The sequence below is a fragment of the Corticium candelabrum genome, chromosome 6 (assembly GCF_963422355.1).
Source record: "Corticium candelabrum chromosome 6, ooCorCand1.1, whole genome shotgun sequence".
NCBI classification, from domain to species: Eukaryota; Metazoa; Porifera; class Homoscleromorpha; order Homosclerophorida; family Plakinidae; genus Corticium; species Corticium candelabrum.
The window spans coordinates 240,857-262,500 of NC_085090.1; the positions used below are offsets into that span (position 1 = coordinate 240,857).

The window sequence follows — 21,644 nt, forward strand, 5'->3', positions numbered from 1 at the left end:
TGTGTAAATGAATCATTGAATACTTACTGCTCAGTGTCTGCAGATTTTTCATCAACCACACTCAAGATGGCGTCAGTGCATTGTCCCCAAAAATGCTTTTGTTAATTAAATAGATTATGTTGTGTTGGTTGGAAAAAATGAGTCATGTTTGCATTATAAGACACGCGCGGCTCCCTCAAGTAACACACATCAGCACAGCCTTCTGTGTACAGATAGACTTCAGGCTAAGCTTGTATTCACCATTGCTTGTTAGTCTGTGTTCTCTTATCAGGTAGCAGTATTCATGCAGCACAAGTTGCTAATAAACTTATAGATGCAATTCAAATTCGACAATATCATGTGTTTAGCTTAGCTTACCACAGTAGAATGAAAGAAGCACGTTCTTATTAGCTCTGTAACCACATGGACATTTAAGCTGTTGCCTAGTAACCGATATTTCTGCTTGTTGCTGAGTCCATCAGGAAATTCTGTATTGAGACACATGTTTATCATCATCTCTTCTATTACAAACAGACTGAAATGTTTCATACCAAATTGTGAGGGAAAGCACAGCAAGTTGGCAACCTCTCGAGGAGTGAAGTACCGAAGTCCTAGACTTAACAATGGACAGTCATCATCCTGTCTGTCAATTTGAGCTTCAGCCTTTGCACAACCAGCTTTCTCCAGGGAAAATTGCGCAAACACACTGTGCATCTGTGAGACATCAAAAGGATACACTGTAATCGAATATTACTCTTTGCCTTACACTCACATCTACATGTGTGGTTTGAAGCACAGAGCCTGTCCCTTCTACATAGTGACTATAGCTAAATATCAACAAAATACATACAATACAAAGGTACAGGATTCTGGATATAGCAGAATGGTTACGCTTTTGTGAAGCAGCATGACCGTCTAGATGATGCTGTCACAATGTCTACAACAACACAATATCAAAGTATAAAGTAAGGTACTCATTGTATGTATATGGCTGCCCAAAACCAAGTATTTTCCCAAATCTGTTGAGAGTCTGTGATGACAACAGATAATCTTGCACTTCTGATTCAGGTAGTCTTTCCAAGTAATCTCCAACAGCATGAACATTTGAGGATCTGCAACCAGTAGGCATGGTTGTTTGAACCTGTAGGAGTGATGAAGAGAACAACAATGCATCATGCAACAGCACAAATTCTAATGTACAAAGCAGCAACAGTGCAAGAGCTATCTTGCAATAGTATTGATGATATAGCCACACGTTTACCCTACAAGCACCACCATGTGTCAAATACAGCAAACACTCATCTGGAAATATCATATTTTTGGTTTTCAATGTACAGCATACAAGTACATTTACAACTAAATTAGCTTGCACTTTCATTTCTACTGCATTTCCACTGCTACCATACTGACTACAGTACACAACGTAAATTGAAAAATAATTGTCTATCACCAAATGAAGTGGACTGGTGTGTGTGTGTGTGTGTGTGTGTGTGTGCATGTGTGTGTGTGTGTGTGTGTGTGTGTGTGAGTGTGTGTGTGTGTGTGTGTGTGTGTGTGTGCACGTCTGTGTGTGTGTGCACGTCTGTGTGTGTGTGTGTGTGTGTGTGTGTGTGTGTGTGTGCGTGTGTGTGTGCATGCATGTGTGTGTGTGTGTGTGTGTGTGTGTGTGTGTGTGTGTGTGTGTGTGTGTGTGTGTGTTGTGTACAACATACAATATAAAGCTTACTTCTTGGATTGGCTCAAAAGGTAACGTTCGAGGTAAGTGAACAGCAACAATGTAGTACCTCAGACGTGAATTAGGAATACCAAACTACAAAACAAAATAAATTACAAACTCAAGTTACACAAATAATTTGACCAAACCTGCACGGGAGTCAATAAAAATTCCTAAAACATTAAAATGCAATAATACAATAGACAAGACGACACGTGATAATAATCCACACTTGAAAAGTATAATGACATTGATGTAACGTTGTTATTAGTCTCTCACGTGTCTCAGATTCCTCAAATCCCTTCACATTTTCAATTAATATGTATGTGGGAGGTGTTGGTAATCTAGAATATAAAAGCAATTTTCAAGCAACTACCTAAACTCTATGTAGTTATTCTAGACAAACAACACTACCTGGCAAGTAATGACACGACATGCAGAAAACTCTTTGTTCTAGAATCTGCAGTGTCTCCTTTCCATCCCACCCTACCAATGTCCATCTTACTTGTTGCGTTTATAGAAAAGGAGCAATTAAGAAAGTGTGTTTACCTGGTAAATGGTTGACATGGAGGTGAAGCTAGCAGTATTTCCACATTCATACGATGAAACTCATCAACTGACAAAGACTATAATTAAAAGATTCACTCTATTACTGTATGAATTAATTAATGTGAATTAATTAATTAACTTAATTGACTGCACAACAGGCATGTACATGTACTTACAGAATGTTTGGGTGTGTGTAAAGAAACCACCCCATTATAGAGTCCATGCAAGATACACTTTGCATGAACTCTCAGACTACTAACTCTAAAATTTGTAGTATCACTAACTGTATCTAAAATTCTGATAGATTTAGACTCAACATCAGACTACATCATTTGGTCGTCAACAATTAACATGCAATGTACATACTGCATGATCTTGTTCCTTGTAATTAACCTATCGATGTTTACCAATGTCTTGTATTATACATACATTAGAATATAGAAGTTTAGGTTAACTGATTTGACTGCGAAGTCCATGCACTTGAACACTGAAATGAAAACATTCAAGTAAGGGCCACATGTGCACCTGACAAGCTGCTACACATGATCATGACTACCAGAGACATAAATTTACAACATGCTCTAATAGTATATGTAGGACATGATCCAATAAATCACTGTAGGACAATATAAAATATTACAATGACACATCATTCAATTCAAAGAAATATGGTATAACAAAATTACAAAATTTAAATGTCATTTGAGTCATTGCTGGCACAAAACTACGGTATGATTGGCATACTGTATGCTACACTAGATTATATAAATACTGTACACTAACTATATTATTACTTGATATAAATAATACTTATTTACTATAGTATATGTAGTATAATTATACTAAAAACTTAATATTTATTATGAATATACTATATATATATATATATATATATATATATATATATATTATACTAAATAATTATTATTTATTATAAATATACTATATATATATATATTATACTAAATAATTATTATTTATTATTGTCGTGCTCAACCAGATCAGTCTGTTTTGTAAAGTCTATTACAAGTACCGGAAGCAAACCCTGCTTCAGAAGTACTTAGACCATCACGGCTGTCTAGAAAGAAGACATGACAAATATACTATATATATTATACTAAATAATTATTCTTTATTATAAATATACTATATATATTATACTAAATAATTATTATTTATTATAAATATACTATATATATTATACTAAATAATTGTTATTTATTATAAATATACTATATATATTATACTAAATAATTATTATTTATTATAAATATACTATATATATTATACTAAATAATTATTATTTATTATAAATATACTATATATATTATACTAAATTATTATTATTTATTATAAATATATTATTTATTATAAATATATTAAACATATTATACTAAATAATTATTATTTATTATAAATATACTATATATATATTATACTAAATAATTATTATTTATTATAAATATACTATATATATTATACTAAATAATTATTATTTATTATAAATATACTATATATATTATACTAAATAATTATTATTTATTATAAATATACTATATATATTATACTAAATAATTATTATTTATTATAAATATACTATATATGTTATACTAAATTATTATTATTTATTATAAATATATTATTTATTATAAATATATTAAACATATTATACTAAATAATTATTATTTATTATAAATATACTATATATACATACATATATATATATATATATATATATATATATATATATATATATATATATATATATATATATATATATATATATATATATATATATATATATATATATATATGGTGAGCATCTCCACGTGTGCTGTTGTCTTCGTCTTTCCTTGAGTGAACAAGAGAAACAGCAGTCGTCATCTCTCCAGGTTGCGCCATTGTGGCTTTTACCACTCTGGCTGCTTGCGTCAGTCCTCATCCACGTGAAGGGATCCCATTGGGGGAATGAACGCTATTCGTATGTTGCTGTGTGGAGTTCCTGTGATTTGTTTGTTCGTCTCTTTGCATTCTTTCTATCTGCGTTGGAGTGTACTGGTCTTCTCGTCTTCCTTCTTCTCGTCATTTCTCCGGTGGACAACATGGTCGGTCGGGAGTCTGTTGTTTGCCGCACCTTCTCTCTGCTCTTTGAGCATTTTGCGCTCTTCAGGTTTCTTCGGCTGTCTGTGGTGTTCACATTGTCGTATTCGTTCTTCTTGTGTCATCTCGTCTTCCTTCTTCTTGTCACTTCTCTGCTGGACAACATGGTCGGTCTAGAGTCTGATGTTTGCCGCACCTTCACCTCGCTCTTCAAGCATATCGCGCTCTTCAGGTTTCTTCGGCGGTCTGTGATGTTCCCGCTGTCTTACTTATTCTTCTTGTGTCATCTCGTCTTCCTTCTCGTCACTTCTCTGCTGGACAACATGGTCAGTCAAGAGTTTGATGTTTGCCGCACCTTCACCCTGCTCTTTCAGCATTTCGCGCTCTTCAGGTTTCTTTGGCTGTCTGTGGTGTTCCTGCTATCCTATTCATCCTGGAAATTTTTTGTCATCCTGTTCCAACGTCGCCTTGTCTTTATTTTCTCTTCTTCCCTGCTGGACAACATGGTCATTCGGAAGTCTGATGTATGCCGCACCTTCACCCTGCTCTTTGAGCACTCAGCGCTCATCATGTCTATTCGTCTGCCTGTGCCGCTTCCACGATGTCCTCTACTCCTGTTTTGTTTTCTCATCATCGCACTTTCTACTTCCTTCTCTATAAATCTTTACAAATCATGTATTTCTGTCGTCTTTGGACCAGTAGTGCACTTGTTTGACATATCCAGTCACAGTTTCAGCCGAGCTATTACTAACCTTCATGAACAACTGTCTGTGAAACTGTGGCAATACAACTCTCGCATGATAACTGAACATCTAGATGTTTTGTCTGTAGCAAGTGTTTGTAGTGGTGTTTTTCAGTAGTGTTCCGTCCATTGGGCGGTTATAAACCAAAAAAAAAAAAAAAAAATACTAAATAATTATTATTTGTTATATATCTACTATATACATACTATATCATATTCTAGTCTACTATCTAGTATAATTACTTCAATATTTCTCTGCAAAATAGAAGTTTCCAGGAAATTGTGTCTGTAGACATGATTAGCAGTCGTATTAATATCAATAGCACCGACAACATTAAAAGATACACCACAACCTAAAATAATAAATCAACACCAAGGCATGTGAGTGACACTTGAAGATTGACTAATCAAATGCTAAAAACCTTTCATAGCCCAGTGCATTCCTCCTACTCCGCTGTATAACTCCAGCACTCTGTTGCTACAACTCATGTTGATTCCAATACTAAAAAAGACCAGTCTATGAAGACCCGTATGTTGTATGTCCTTGTGCGCGTATTTTGTTTGGAAATTCAAGGCTACCTTGTGTTTGCCTTGTCAATAAAAGATGTCATGCAAAGATAGTACCTAACCTACTCTTGCTGTTGGACTATTAATTTATTTTAATCGGTCGTTCTACTTGCTGTAAATATTTGATTTTTGCTTTGACGATTACGAATAGGCCTAATCCATCTGATAAAACTTACTTGTCTACAGAAAAGCCACAACACTCCAATTTCAGTCTACAGACTGTATAGTGCACGTGTACGTCACAAACACTTGAATGAAGTTTGTCTTGATCTTTACTAGAATTCAATATACATTGTGCAGCTAGGTGCAGTTACATTACCACAGAACATCATATACTAAACAATATTGTATTGTAAATGTCTGATATGTTACATTCTAGAAATATTGATAAATAACTTGGAAATTATAAAAATGCATGAAGTAACTTGTTTCTGTTGCTACAAGCTACAGATAAAAGTTCAATTTAACTAATGTCTGCAAACTACACTTCATTCATTGTGTTCTTCAATGTACTCTACCAGCTCTGCACCAAATATAGAATTTGCTTCAGCTCTCTTTTGCATGGCCAGAAATGTTTTCACAATCAAGTGACATCTAGCTTGTTGGTCCAGACAACTGATCCAATCTTCCAGCATCTTACGAGCCTGGTCAAACAGTCTTTGGTGTTGCTGTTGTATAATACTGATGTTGGGTAAAGTGAACTTGTCTGGATCAAGATGAGCAGCAAATTCCGTCCAGTAACCAGCAACCTCCTGAGCAACAGTGACGAGGAGCTTCCTACTCAGTTTGCATTCAGCTACCTGTTCCAAGTTCATTCCCACAGAATCAGGCTTCAGCTGAGATACTGCAGTTGCTGCATCACCTAAAACAAAAGATGTCAATGTCAGGCAAACACAATGCTTACAACACGTTATAGACAATTTCAACTTTAGTCTGGTATGTATGTGAACCTCTATTGATGTCTGACATTATTCCTAGTAGATTCGATAAACTACTAAAACAGCTGTCTCACTGGTTTAGAACAAGAATAGAAACACAGGGTAAATAAAAAACATTAAAATAGAATGTGCACAGTAGCCATTGATTCTAAACTTCAGTAAAAAAGTAACTTGCATAATTATCGCATGACTGACTGTCTGTGACCACTTTCACACAATGACAAAAAAACTGAGATTTGTATTAATTTCAATGGTGACATTACTAACAGACTGTTTATTCTCTCAAAAATGAGTATGTAGCAAATCACTGATGATGACACCTTCACTATAGCCAATACTACAATATATACTTTTTCGCACCTCAATAAAGGTATATATATATATATGTATATATATATATATTAATTCACCTCTTTCGTGTATAATAGAGTTCTTGTTTTCATTTTAGTATTTTGTTTGACGATGTCATCTTCATCTTTTCTCTACAACATTAGCCTCAGTGCCAGACAGTTTAACTGCTCTTCCCTCTCCCCCACGTACAAATAGTGGTCTGTGGCAACGAGGCTACCATTACATGTGCAGTATATAGAAATAGTGATACATAATGTGGAGTACACTACACTAATTCTCCATCCACAGTGACTGATTGTCTGCAGGTACCATAGCCACCCACATTGGTATGTCAAATGATCTTATATCCCAATCTCTTGTGGTGCTCATAACTCATTGTTACTATTTTACAATTATGTTAATATCATAGGCACTGCTCATCATATCAGGTTTCACTGCACCTTTCTTTCATGAACAATACTATTCTGCTTTTCATTCTAATGTTACCAGTCAGTCTGAATATTGTGTTAGTCAGTTTGAAAGATGTCATTTTCATTCTTATTGCAATATACAGAATATTCAAGTAGATACTCTGTACAGATCATAAACTGTTTATCATTATAATTTGTGTGCTCACCTGCCAGTTGATCCATCACTGCTCCAATAATTGGCTGTGGAATAGTACGACAAGCTGCTAGCAGTTGTTCAGCTGCTTTGTCTCGTCCTACTTTTTGTGCCTTTACTTCAAACAAAGACTTCAACTTGTCAGCACCAACAGAGATGCCATTTGTATTCTCGTTGACTTTGCCCAACGTAAATCCCATCGTCAAACCAATAGAGAGCCAACGTTCACTACCATTCTGCAATACAGTAGACAGAACCACATCTGGATCATAAAATTTGTCAGCAGCAACTGTCAAGAATAATAAAAAGAATCAGTCAATTGCAATTCTACTAGTCTGTTGTGTACCTTCTGTTGTATCACTAACAGAGATGTCGTGATACCACATATCAAGTTTAGCAGGACAGCCAATGAGTCGACGTTGTTTGTCAATCAGCATCTCATCTTCTGGATAGTCATCCAGTGAGGCCAATCGCTTCAGATCATATTCGTCTAGAGCTTCATCAACTGTGGCATGAACACAGACCTCAAACTGAAAGCCATCCATGCCTCGTTCTTTGGCCCGCATGAGTTGTTCTATTAGAGTCACTCGCACACTGTCACACAGTGGACGAAGCACTTCATCTGGAGGTTGTTGCTTGCAACTGGATGGACAGTAGACGGTAACAATAACAGCCTTCACAGTGTAGACCAACTCCAGATCCACATCCTTGGAAAGATGAAGTATCACTTGGTTTCTACTGAGCTGAGGGCCTTTAGTGTACTTGCTGATCAAGCGAGTCACAAAACAATAAAAGAGAGGTTTGAGAAAAGCATTGAAACCCCTGGGAATAAAGAACAAAGATGGAGGACATGTGCAAGAGCAGAATGCTGACTGGTAGGCAAAGTGGCTGGTGATGAATTCTGTGATGACCATAGAGGGAACAAAAAAGTTCTGACCCTGTTGAACTGTGACATCTGCAGTGACTGAACAAGAAGCCAAGACTAATCCGGAAATTATATTAAACAGCTGCAGCAGGATAAGAATGACATCATAGTTCACTTCTTCCACTCCTGCCTTCTCCATCAGATACTTGGCAAGATCCCAATGCATGATCCCTTCCTCGTGAAGCTTCTTGAGATCATTCCAAAACTGAGGAGGAATTCTTGACCGATCAAGAACTGTGACAAAAATGGCCAAAACATCAGCAACCCACTGAACGTTAGGAAGCACTTTCTTGTTGAGACCGGCAACATTGTGGTAGAAACCGATAGTTCCAAGGCTGCTCAGATATCGCAGAGCATGTCTGCATTCCTCATCTGATGAGATATCACACACCCTGGCAGCTAATTGGCAGACATCGTGCAGATCGAGAACTTTGTGCTTTCTCATTCTCAACAGACCCAGACCTTTATCCAGAATGGCCCATGGTAATGGAATCTTCTCTTCCTCATCCCAATATTCACGAGCCATTTCAACAATCATTTTCTTGATGAGGACAATTGTTGGATCAGGATTGCCTGTTCCTGACTTTGTGTTGTCAACATGAAACAGCACCTGATCTTCACTAAAGGGCACAATGTGATCACCAAAGTTCTCTTCAGCGATGATTTCTTGCACTATTTGCTCCTGTCTTGCCATGAAACATTTACCTTTTGCTTTGTCCTTTCTAGAAGCAAACACAAATGTTGCTGGTGCCCTTTTGACACGCCCCTTGCCAAAAAACTTATTGCGTGTTCTGCCAGCAGGAAAGGCAGCAGACAGAGTAGAGAAGCAGTGACGTATGACGTCGGCTCTTGTGGTAGCCACATCCCGCGGTTTCTCAATGACCGTTCCATCTGCAAGACGAAACTTGGATGTGGTCACCTTCTCATTAAGTGGCTTGGAACCATCGATAACCACAAAACAAGCTGTACATTGATACTCATTATCAGCCATAAGTGCAGCGTGTGTGGAGAGGAATTGATCTTGACCTCCTCTGTCCATCATTGTCACATTGATCATTTCTTCACATTTGCGCATCTCCTCCTTATTCTTCTCCATGCGATAAATGGCCACATCTACATCTCGATCCATTTCTTTGGCAAGTTTGAAATCCTCGTATCCTACTGGATGACTCTCAGTTTCAGCATACATTGACTTCAAACCGCTTGCTTTCACATTCACATTTGCCTTCAAATCAGATTCTGTACAACTTGCTTGTGGGCATTTCTCTTGCTCATCTGGCTTTGCTGTTCCGGACTGTTGTTTGCTGTCATAAACTACAAATTCTCTTGCCAACAGCTCGCTGAGATGCACTTGTCTCTCCTCTTCACTTTTCAATTCCTTCCAGTCGGTGCCGTGTCCAACTACTTCTGAGATCATCATCTTCACCTTCACCCCCTCTGTGCTCTCCTGACGTTTAACAAACGGTTTGTCTGTCATTGAAGCTTCAAGGCATGACTTTCCCGCATCTTCCTCCCCCATACTATCAATCAACACCTTGTTGCCTGGCACTTTGCCTTTCTTGCATGCTTGATCAAAAAGAGCTTTTCCTTCAGGACCAAGACGATCAACAACAGAAGGAGTTGAAGCTAAAAACAATATCATTGCGTTTAATGAGCAGATTCTTAAGATAGTAGAACACATGATTGCAGTAACAAACTCTACTTTAACTGTTTACTCTTAATGACTTACAGTTATTTAGATGTACACACACATTCAAACACACACACACACACACACACACACACACACACACACACACACACACACACACACACACACACACACTTAAATACAGCTGCCAGTGTCTGGCCACGCCCATCCCCTTATATGGAGAGAGCTAATAGACGAGATAGTTACTGTCTGCACTTATGTCTCTGTATGTCATTGAGCCACTGGAAACGTCTTTCACATGTGCAAGACAGGGGAAGTTTACTGCTGTCTTTTTCTGAACAGCGCTTGCCATGATGACAGTTATGCCATTGGAATCCTGGCTTGGATTTGAAGTACCGTCCACATTGACTACAATGGCAGCAACAGCATGTCCTATCCGGCTCCGGTATCTGACTTGAGGTACAATCAGTGGATGATGACCACATCAATGATAGAGTCGATGATGATGACAGTCAAAGAGAAAGAAGAAGACAAATTTATACATTTATGTACTGTTAGGCCTCCCCTACTTCTCAGTCACCAATGACACTTGGCACATTGCACTGCACCTGGTTGTTCACACAGATGCGGTTGGCGTTCCACAATCCACTTGTGCCGTTTCATACCTAAATGACTCCAAAAGGAGCGGCAACACACACCACATGAAAAAGATCGTTCAGTAGAGGTATGTGTAACTTCAGCCTGACATGAAACTTGCCATTGCGGACGTTGCTGTGCCAGGTGATACCAATTCTCTAGGTTTAACAACTTCAAATCCATCTGAGGCAGGGCTCCTAAGCTGGTCTAGAATATGACAGCCACCCAAATAATAGTTTCTTTGGTAATCTGATTGCAAGCACTCGAGCAACATGTCCTAATCACTGAAAGCGGTGGTGACAAAGGACGTCACACGTCAGACTTATTGCCCTATCTTCGTCAAAGATCAGTATTGGTAATATGTTGAAGCTCATGGTCACATCAAGTAACACCCAGAATAGTACGGAGACACTGGTTGTGGAAGTATCTATCCTAGTCTCATCACATCAGATAATCGGCCAGCATTCAGCTCCATACAAGAGCAAAGATATTACACAAGCCCTTTACACCATTTGTTTGGATTGAAGAGACAAGTTGGTATTGTTCAAAGTACAAGGAAGAGAGCCAAAAGCACGTCAAGCAGTGGCAAAGTGACAGTCAATTTCAGCACTTAAACCCTGCTGTCTGGAGTCATAAGGCAACCAAAATAAACGAACAATGCATCGTGTTCAATCTCCTGTTCCTTCACTAAAAGAGGCTATCACATCAGACATACCTACACCAGTTAGTCTTAGCAACGTTCACAGTGAGGCCAAATGATGATGCAACTGAGTGAAAAGTTGCTATGGAAGTTTCTCCAATGTGACGAGAAGATACTAGAAGAGCATCATCATCAGCAAATTCAACATCAGATAAAGTCGCATACTGATGTTTTGTATAAAGACAATTAAACAAGTTACCACTAATTAATGTTTTACCTGAAGCTGAATTCTTTTAAAGAACAAATGTGGGACATCTCGTTACACCATTCCTCAAATACTAGAGCAAAGTAAAGATTGAACAGAACAAGAGAGATGGCACAGCTTTGTCAAAGTCCAATATTAACAGCGATGCTTGCTGTATAACCATTTCCAACACGTACACCAGCAATCTCAATTTCAAACCATCGCAGTTCACTGACAATGATGTCAATTCTTTGGTCATTTTTGATTTTGTTGTTGTAATTTTCCTGACGAACAGCCGCTGTTTCCACTGGTCCCATGACATTGTCTAAAAAGCGAACATTCCATGAGGTACACTGTAATTCCTTTCCAGTGATTTTCCTACAATACATTTGATGCGTTCTGGGACGCAATTGAGGAGGTTGAGACGCCCATTTCATATATAGGGGGACGGACGCATCCTATTAAGTGAATTCTTCTCTACTAAAATCCATTACACCAGCAGGTTTAGACTATCCCATAAGGTTGAACTTCGAAATCTGCAATATTTCTGCTGCATTTGGACCTTCCCGATGATCTTGGTATAGCAGAGCCTGGCATTTTTGCTTACTAGGTTAACTAAGCCCTTCCTACAAAGGAAACAGAGGATTCAGATACAAGGGGTGGAGCTATGATCATTATCCAATTATCTTGTAAGATGTACTAAAATTTTTTACTAGGTACACAGAAAGCAACTGGAACCATTTAAATTAAATGATGTAACATGTACAACCTCTAATGAGCACACCTGGCGTGACCTCTATCTCATAACTCATTATCACTTCCTTACCGGGTAGACTGTAGGTTACTAGTAGGCCGTCTTCTGTTTACGTACTGCTAAACTGACTTTGCGTCTAGTGCTTGCTCCAGTAACTGTTGACAGATGTACTTGTCATACCAGTAACAAATGCTGGCTGTGAAAGAGGATTCTCTTGTCGGCAATCCTATTATATGACAAATCTGCTGAACCGTTTGTCTGAAGAGAAAATTGACTGCTTGATGCGCATTTTACTAGAAGGACCACCTATGTATCAGTTTGATTTTGATCGTGTATTTTGCAAGTGGAAAGAGCACAAAGCTAGAAGGTTACTTGGACAGCAACCTGGGCGCAAAGTGTTATAGGCACTCACTGCCACATAACATGATGAACATAATTACAGACTGTTATTAAAAGTTGCTTCCACAAGTTTGGTTAATAATTATTGGTTAATAATTATATTAACTAGTAAAACATGAACACATGTTTGTTTGATATAGACTATAGTAGAAAGTATTTGCCTCTAATACTTGGACAGCATAGATATCTAGGCGTAATTTGTATGACTATATTATAAAATGATGAGCATAATTACAAAGTGTTATTATTAGTATAGACCTTTGTTTGAATTTTGGTTTAATAATGAAACCTGTCTACAAGTTTGGTTGATATACATACATTACAATTACATTCACAATAGAAAAACGTTTGCTACTCTACCACATCACCAACTTTGGCCACGCCTTTTTAGGGGCGGGGCCAAATATGCGGGAGATGAGGACGCATGTTTGAAGAGGGTTAGGAAAATCACTGCTTTCTATCAGCTCTTCTTTGGACGTATTTGCAGTAGAGAGTGTTGTTTCTACCCACTCGTGAGCTCATCACAAACATACAAGTGGAAGTCCTTGAAGTACTTTGAGTGACAGCATAGATCGCTGTTCCAGGCTCTATGTACGTATATTCAAGAACCATCTCGGCTAGGAGGCCCGTTACGGCTAAGCAACCACAGAGCTCAAGCAAAATCTGGGCACCGCCATGCTAACACACACACACACACACACACACACACACACACACACACACACACACACACACACACACACACACACACACACACACACACACACACACACACACACACACACACACACACACACACACACACACACACACACACACACACACACACACACACACACACACACACACACACACACACACACACACACACACACACACACACACACACACACACACACACACACACACACACACACACACACACACACACACACACACACACACACACACACACACACACACACACACACACACACACACACACACACACACACACACACACACACACACACACACACACACACACACACACACACACACACACACACACACACACACACACACACACACACACACACACACACACACACACACACACACACACACACACACACACACACACACACACACACACACACACACACACACACACACACACACACACACACACACACACACACACACACACACACACACACACACACACACACACACACACACACACACACACACACACACACACACACACACACACACACACACACACACACACACACACACACACACACACACACACACACACACACACACACACACACACACACACACACACACACACACACACACACACACACACACACACACACACACACACACACACACACACACACACACACACACACACACACACACACACACACACACACACACACACACACACACACACACACACCACACCACACCACACCACACCACACACACACTCCTCCTGTATCACGTCCCTCTAAACAGACATGTGATCTTCAGTAGGGACAAAACAAAGTAATAAAAAGTAACAAAAAGGTCTTCCCATACATATCGATACATTTGTGTACTCAATAGCCTCCTTTGATTCTAAAATATCTCTTACAAGTGTGGCATTCAATGGCGCCCGTTTCCTGATGTACAAGTTCTCTCTTTGAGCAATGCATCTCTTCAAATTGATATTGAGCCTGAACATATGAGGCAGTCACAGCACACAACAGTCTGTAAATCAACATTGCCATATGACAATTGACTAAACTCCAGGCAGGCAAGGTAATGCTCTCTCCAAGCAGATCTTGATCTACATGTATTTGCTAAGTCATACCAAGAGCTTTCTGCAATCTTCAAATCATTTAGGTCTTTCCTAATTATGTCTTGCCAGCGTTTTCTAGTGCCACCTCGTGGACATTTCTCTGATAGCCACACAAAGAAGCACATCTTGGGAATTCAATGGTTGGGCATTCGAGCCAAATGTCCTGACCATTGCATATGTCGTCTTATTGTCTCATTTCAGATATGATTTTCCCACTGTGTTGCGATGCAGATTCCAAGGCACGGCCAAAGACATCTCTGATGAAAAGAGTTCAATTTTGAAAATATTTCTTCAAACGTGTCCATGTTTCAGAGCCATATAATAGTATAGAAAGCACACAAGCATCACATACTTTGTATTTTGTTAATGTAGTCAGATTTTTATCCTAACACAGCTTTACAGAAAGCTCCAAATGCTTGGATGCTTCATAATTCTGTCCAATCTGCAACCAAATCGAATCTCCCTGAAGATTCAAGTGTGGATCCAACATAAGTGAAATCTTGCTCATATTCAATGTTACCGTGTTCAGTTTGGATGGGAAAGTAATCTTTGGAACGTACAGCTCTGCCACAGTCTGGACTGTGGCAAAACAAGACATTGAAAGTTTTGTTTTAATTGTTCACTAACTGACTGAGATAACCAAATCAATATTACATACAAGTACCCAGAAGTACTAAAAAGTAAGTTGGAGTCTCCTGGTGCCAAAAGAGCTGCGTATTCCGCCAAGTTTGTCTCTCTTACAACTTGTCTCTACTGTCACAGAAACAACAAGGCTGTATTGTTAAAAATCCTTGAATGGTTCATTCTTAGAAATAAAATTGTTTACTTAGTATCAATAGGAAGTGACAGCTTGGAGACCTGAGTGCAGCTGGTGAAAGACTGATAAGATTACAAGGTCAAATCACAAAGGTTCCAAAAAGGTTAGTACAAAGAACAAAGTACCAGAATTCTTCTGTCAGCATCGATGTGTGTAGACCTTGCAATACCATCTGCTATAGTGTGAGTGTAAAAACTCAGTTCTTCTATCATCATTCCATAGAATACAATACCTTTACCCTCCCCTCTTAGTGTACGTTTTATAAATTCAAAAAATGGCTTTACATGTTATACTATCTAATGCAGGCTTGTAGGCTAGGAGATTGGGTGGGTTCAACTCAATGCCACATTTAAAGATGATCAAGTCAAGACACATTTCATCTCAAGTCAATATGTGTCGTTGCGCACATGCAGTGTTTTGTAGAATTCAGTAACTTACACATGCACAGCTGCAAAGACAAATTGAAAAATCTAACAAGGTGAGGCAGTGTAGTAGTACACCTGCAACAGTGACTGTATGGTGATTCAGTGTGAATTCAGTCAGCTTCCTGTTTTACTCCAAATAGTTTCCTGTAAGATCGCACTGATATTCTACATGAGCTACCACATACTAGTATATGTAATATTCTATATAGCCTTGTATCACATTCTCTCAAGCTTTTGCTCCTCACTGGAGTTCCCTCAGTGCAAGCAGTTCCAGCTCAAGTACCTCCTATCACGTGCAAGCAGGTAAACAACACGTCAGGTCACACAGTGAGCACAGAAGAAATATTTGTTTGGACAATTTACAATCTGGTACACAATGTGACAGTGGGTCAAGAGAGGAGACTACAGCATGTGACATCAGTTGAATTTGCTGCTCTTGTTTGACAGTCAAATGAAATGATTTTTTACTAGAAGTCGTTGACAGTGGAGGGAATGGTGGGACAGTTGGTGCAAGTTGATGAAGACTGTTGGATAGCCATCAGGTGAAAGTCTTCATGGGAACTCCAATGGGTCAGCAGCATGAGACAAGAGTGAAGTACACACTGAGTGACATGATAAACAAAGTGTAGATGACCGTGGGTGTAGATGGGCATGTTTTTCTGCTGCATGGAAACTTTCTTATAAGTAGATGTGTGATACCATTTAATGTTGCCTGAGCTGCACAAACACTGTTACAGCTTCAAGTTATTTTGTGTCTTGTTCCATACATGTAACTACTGGCAGAGAAGTTGATATGTTGATAAGGACTGCAGTTTATCACGACAATGTTAATGGGCTAAACAAATACATTGGCTTGGCTTGCAAGGCTAAGTTGACCTCTCCCATTCATAAAGCAGCCTACAAGCCTGTGATACGTTTAGTGTTAGTAAGTTATAAACACGCTATTCAGCAAGCTGTCGTAATAATTGTTTCTACTTTACTTACAGTTGACAGGCAATGATGATGAGGTCTTGACCTAAATAAACAACAAATGTAATTAATATAATTAAACAACACACACACAATAATAATAATAACAACAACAACAACAAAATCAACAAATCATCTATAACAAACAACATCATACACAAACAAATAAGTAAACAAACAAACACAAACACAAACATCACTACAGTACATACTGATTTATCATTCAAAAATTTTAAAACTTCAATGACATCATCATGTTTTCTCTCTTCAGCTACTTGAAGTGCTGTCATTCCATCCTGCCACACACAACATGTTGTAAATACGAGTACAAACTTTAGCAAAAACAGATTAATCAAATTCTCTTCAATTTTGCTGATCAACTTTAGTAATAACATGAAAACTTTTTATTGTCCATCACACAACAATAATTATTAGATACAACAAATTCAGAACAAACATGCACACAACATCCTGACAGTCACACATAAACCACATCTAAATATAAAACATGAAATAAACAAACAAACAGACATAACTACATAGTCTAGTCAATAGCTCACAGTTTAGTTAATTTCTTAAATTGAACAAATATTCAAACCATCACTTACTAGGAAATTAGAAAATATTTATTATAAATCAATTATAATATATTAAGTATTATAGACAGACAGACAAAAATCTAAAGAAAAAGAAAGCAAACATACAAACAGACAGTCCAGACCAAGATCCAGATGGGGTGCACGGGGTTTACAACCCCCTTTTCTAATGAGTGTGGTTCACCACTGATGAAATTAATGAAAGTGTATAGAAATTGGTATGGAAGCTCAAGGCTTAAAACCACGTGTTGTTTGCTGTTGTAGGGCAAGTTATCTGGTCCACGTGTCGTCTATATCTTTGTGCTCTACCAGGAATCAATGCAAACATGATTCCTGGTCTGTTCAAAAGGTTACCTTTCACGTTTTTATAGAAGTTATGAGCCATTTTTCAGACTGATACGTTATGTATGCGTCTTCATGCAGAGCTTTACAATTGAAAAGCAATCCTTCTCCCAAAATGAAACGTGTGGTCATTACCAAACATGGCTTGTCAGCCAGCACAGAAGTTCAATTTACAAGTGAAGCGGTACACGATGTCAAGAAGCAGCCCTGTCAGAGTTAGGAAGATAGACACACATGTGACAGTCAAGTGAGTGATTCTGAAACATTGACGACTTCCTTAGTCTCGTCAGCTGGCACAGGATGTTCTACTTCTGCTAGTGAAACTGGGTTAGTTGACCTAGGAGCCCTACTACAGGTTGCATGTGGCTCCTTTGATCGTTTCAAGCAGTTGGCATAAGAAATGCCGGATGCCAAAAAAGCAATATCTTTCATTACACTTCAAACCTTCTCTTCTGCTGTTCTCCACTGTCATCATGTTACCAAGAAGAAACTGACAATAACATGGAGTGTATCTTTCCAACAAAAATGGCTAGAAAAGTTTCCTTGGCTTTCATGCAGTAACGCGCTTGGAGAAGAAATTGTCACTATTGTATCCTCTTTCCTGAACAGCCAGAAAGGGAGGTGTTAAGGGAGGAAGACCTGGAGTCTTGGTGTTACCACCTTACAAAAACCATACACAAAAGCACTTGCCAAAGATGGCATTCTTGTTTGCCATGAGAAAACTGTAATGCATCGTCATGCAGCAGAGTAGGCGAATCTCTTTATACAGAATCTACATAATCCTGATGTAAGAGTAGATAGCCAGCTGATAAAACATCAAGTTCAACAAACAGAAGAAAACAAAGTCATTCTACGGCAAGTCGTTTTAGCTTAGATATCCGCATATCAGAGAGTGTCTTATCAGTTTAGTGTACTTGGAGAGAGCAAATGCCAGCACTATATGCAGAAGTATTCTAGAATCTCTCTCTGATACGTTAGTCTCTTTAGATCCATCCAACATCCGTGGGCAAGCATACAGTGGGGCTGCAGTAATGTCATCTTCAAGAGCAGGTCTATGCTATGAGGAGATCAAAACATTTGCCATGTCTACCATGAATGAAGAAAGCCTCTCAGATCTTGCAGTAATTGCTATGAGTTACAGTGAAAGAGTCATCATTGATGAAATATGTCACGCATTTCTACAAAAACACACAAGGAAGCTTTTTGCACCTTCTCTGTTTGCAGAATAACTAGGCAAAAATATGAACACTATACAAGGGTAATTAGTAACACTTTAAACGAGTGCAATAATGTTGCTGATTTTCTAATTATCTAGACAAGTCATTGCGTTAGTATTAGATATATAGAGCCAGTTTAGTAGATAATTATCAACATGTTTGAGTTTAGCAGGAAATAAGTTTATTAGAAGAAAGAAAATAGTTAACGTTAATGACTGGAGCAGATGAACCCCTCTACTAGAAATTGCTGGATCAGATCTTGCAGTCAGACACACAGAGACAGACAAACATGAAGACATACACACAAACACACACAGCAAAATACATTATGTAGAGAAGTTTTGCACACGAAGGAATTTCAGTGAAAGCCAGGTTGTGAAGACCGCACACTCACTCTCACGAAACCGAGTTCCTGCTGATGGACCGAGGCTCGGGACAACAAACAGACGTCAAGCCTCACGGGTTGCATCCAGAACGTAATCAATGGAGTCGTGAGAGGCAAGCAACACAGAGCTCAGCGAAATACATGCCCCGTAATCAAACACACGCACACACACACACACACACACACACACACACACACACGCACAATAAAACCAAACAAACAAGAAACACAAACTAACTGCTGACAAACTGACAGACCCCAAAAATTTATTCACAAAAGATAAAACAAACAAACAAACAAACAAAAACAAATTGTTAGGCACACCTAAAGTAAATAACATATTCCATCAACACGTCTTACATTGTCAGTTGTATTGACATTACAACCTTGTTCACACAAATACTTCACAATTGAAACTTCATTATTAAAGGCAGCATAATGTAATGCAGTCCTTCCACCCTATAATAACAAAATCACATTGTAATGAGAAACACAACAACATATAACGTAATGTAACTAATAAATGGGCTAAATGATAAAAATATAAAATAAATATATAAAATATTCCAAAGTAGACACAAAGATAAACAAAAAAAAACAGAAAAATAAAAGACAGAGAAATAAAAAAACAGACAAACAAAAACAAAACAAAACAAACAAACAAATAAACAAATAGATAGGAAAACAGGCAAACACAAAAAAAACATACAAACAAACAAAGAAATAGATAAAAGACAGACAGACATATAGAGGTTGTGCACATGACGTCACTAGGCCACGTAATCCGCTACCGCCACCATTTTGAGTGGCAAGTCAGTCACGCCTTTGTATCTCTTCCGATAATAAAGCGGGCGGTGCCCGCTCCGTCGGCTAGAGATGGTCAAGAGCTGCTGTGCTGTTGGGTGTACTACTAAGTAATTCAATGTTGAGCGATATCACGATATTGCCTTTTGACGACATTTTGAGGGCTCAGTCCATTCGCAAGTGCAATGCGTTATTAGTTAGATCGTGCTAAGTATTCGAGGGCCTCACATGATTGTCGCCAAATTTTAGATGCCCTAAATCAACGCCAGCGTCATATCCACAGATATCGTTGCAAAAGCAAACGTGACATCGCTAGTCTGGCAGTACATTCTTTGGGTTGGAGAGCAACGAAGACAGCAAGACCAAAACGACGTCGACTGACACAGCTATTCCATAGGAAACTCTCTTGCAAGAGCAGCAATACGAGCAGCATATAGACCATTTATGTCACCACCATCCGGTAGATCAAGGAAGGGAAGGCGTCTTCCAAAAGAAAGGTGATGTCGATGGTCTAGCCAAAGATAGGTGACAAGTTTGCAGCCACTAGCAAGTACAAAGCTGACGTATGCTGTCATGTACTGCATGGCTAAGAACATGCTACCATTACGAAGCGTGGAAATGGTGGGACTGATAGTATTACAAAGGTTGTGGAGTTCAGTTCTATCGCTTCTCAAAGGACTGTGAGAAAAAACGAAGATGGATTGTCATTGTCAGTAGAAAGGCTTGGAAGCCCGGTGCATTCTCGTGGCTATAAAGCGACCATTTTTCAATGGAGAAAAGAGCAATGATCCCACTTCTCCCACCTACGTTCCCTCTTGTTTGCGTACGTAGCCAGCTCACTGAAAAGAAGATGTCAACGTGACATGGCGAGGTATCAGCAAATCCAGGCGTCAAAGAAACGAAGGCTTGAGATGACATTTCACACAGAAGAACAGTATCAGCTAGGCTGACTGTCCAGCCGGTTGTCTCCCCTCAGGACGATATGCATGCGACTCTAGATAATATCACTACCCGTCACAAGTACGCCACATGACTAAAGAAATAATCCCAGTTTCTGAAATAACATCAGCTCCTTCAACTTCAATGATGACAGATGTGAGTATGAGTGATATTGACTGTTTTTAGGCAGAATGTCAGCTATAGAAGCAGGAAAATCGTCTTTTGTGAAAGATGCAGTTGACAGACAAAGGTTCACTAAATCTTGGTTTGAGAGTGATGACAGAAAGGTGAAGTATTACACTGGACTACCATCCTTTCAAATTCTGATGAATCTCTTCAACTTCATCGTCATGTCTGTTGCTTGTAGTGATCGGTCCAGCCTGCCTTTATTGCAACAGTTTATCATGACAATGATGAAGTTTCGACTTAATGTTGAACACCAACATTTAGCATACCTGTTTGGTGTCCATCAGTCTACAGTTTCTAAAATTTTAGGAAATGGATTTATGTTCCGTATGAGA

General features: G+C 38.6%; 2 protein-coding genes across 3 annotated transcripts in view; both read right to left on the bottom strand.

The window, feature by feature from the left end:
* Nucleotides 1-82: 82 nt before the first annotated feature.
* On the bottom strand, nt 83-5,590 carry LOC134181663 (tRNA (cytosine(38)-C(5))-methyltransferase-like). 2 transcript variants are annotated; one of them, XM_062648926.1, is made up of 13 exons: nt 5,507-5,590; nt 5,328-5,437; nt 2,243-2,319; nt 2,108-2,179; nt 1,926-2,037; nt 1,843-1,866; nt 1,706-1,789; nt 982-1,120; nt 871-916; nt 752-806; nt 531-693; nt 358-467; nt 83-298 (listed from the first exon to the last, which is right to left on the bottom strand). In XM_062648926.1, the coding sequence occupies exons 1-13, from the start codon at nt 5,571-5,573 to the stop codon at nt 176-178; spliced, it is 1,182 nt and encodes a 393-aa protein (XP_062504910.1). In that variant the 5' UTR covers nt 5,574-5,590; the 3' UTR covers nt 83-175. The 2 variants fall into 2 exon arrangements, with proteins under 2 accessions (XP_062504910.1, XP_062504911.1); XM_062648927.1 differs by lacking the exon at nt 2,108-2,179.
* A 325-nt stretch (nt 5,591-5,915) lies between these two features.
* Nucleotides 5,916-21,644, bottom strand: part of LOC134181514 (uncharacterized) — a 21,225-nt gene continuing 5,496 nt past the window's right edge. The window contains exons 5-10 of the mRNA XM_062648790.1: nt 19,741-19,839; nt 17,053-17,136; nt 16,856-16,886; nt 7,890-10,094; nt 7,557-7,832; nt 5,916-6,513 (exon numbers count right to left, since the gene is read on the bottom strand). Coding sequence (XP_062504774.1) covers nt 6,140-6,513; nt 7,557-7,832; nt 7,890-10,094; nt 16,856-16,886; nt 17,053-17,136; nt 19,741-19,839 — 3,069 coding nt within the window. The 3' untranslated portion in view covers nt 5,916-6,139. The remainder of the gene's footprint in view (nt 6,514-7,556; nt 7,833-7,889; nt 10,095-16,855; nt 16,887-17,052; nt 17,137-19,740; nt 19,840-21,644) is intronic.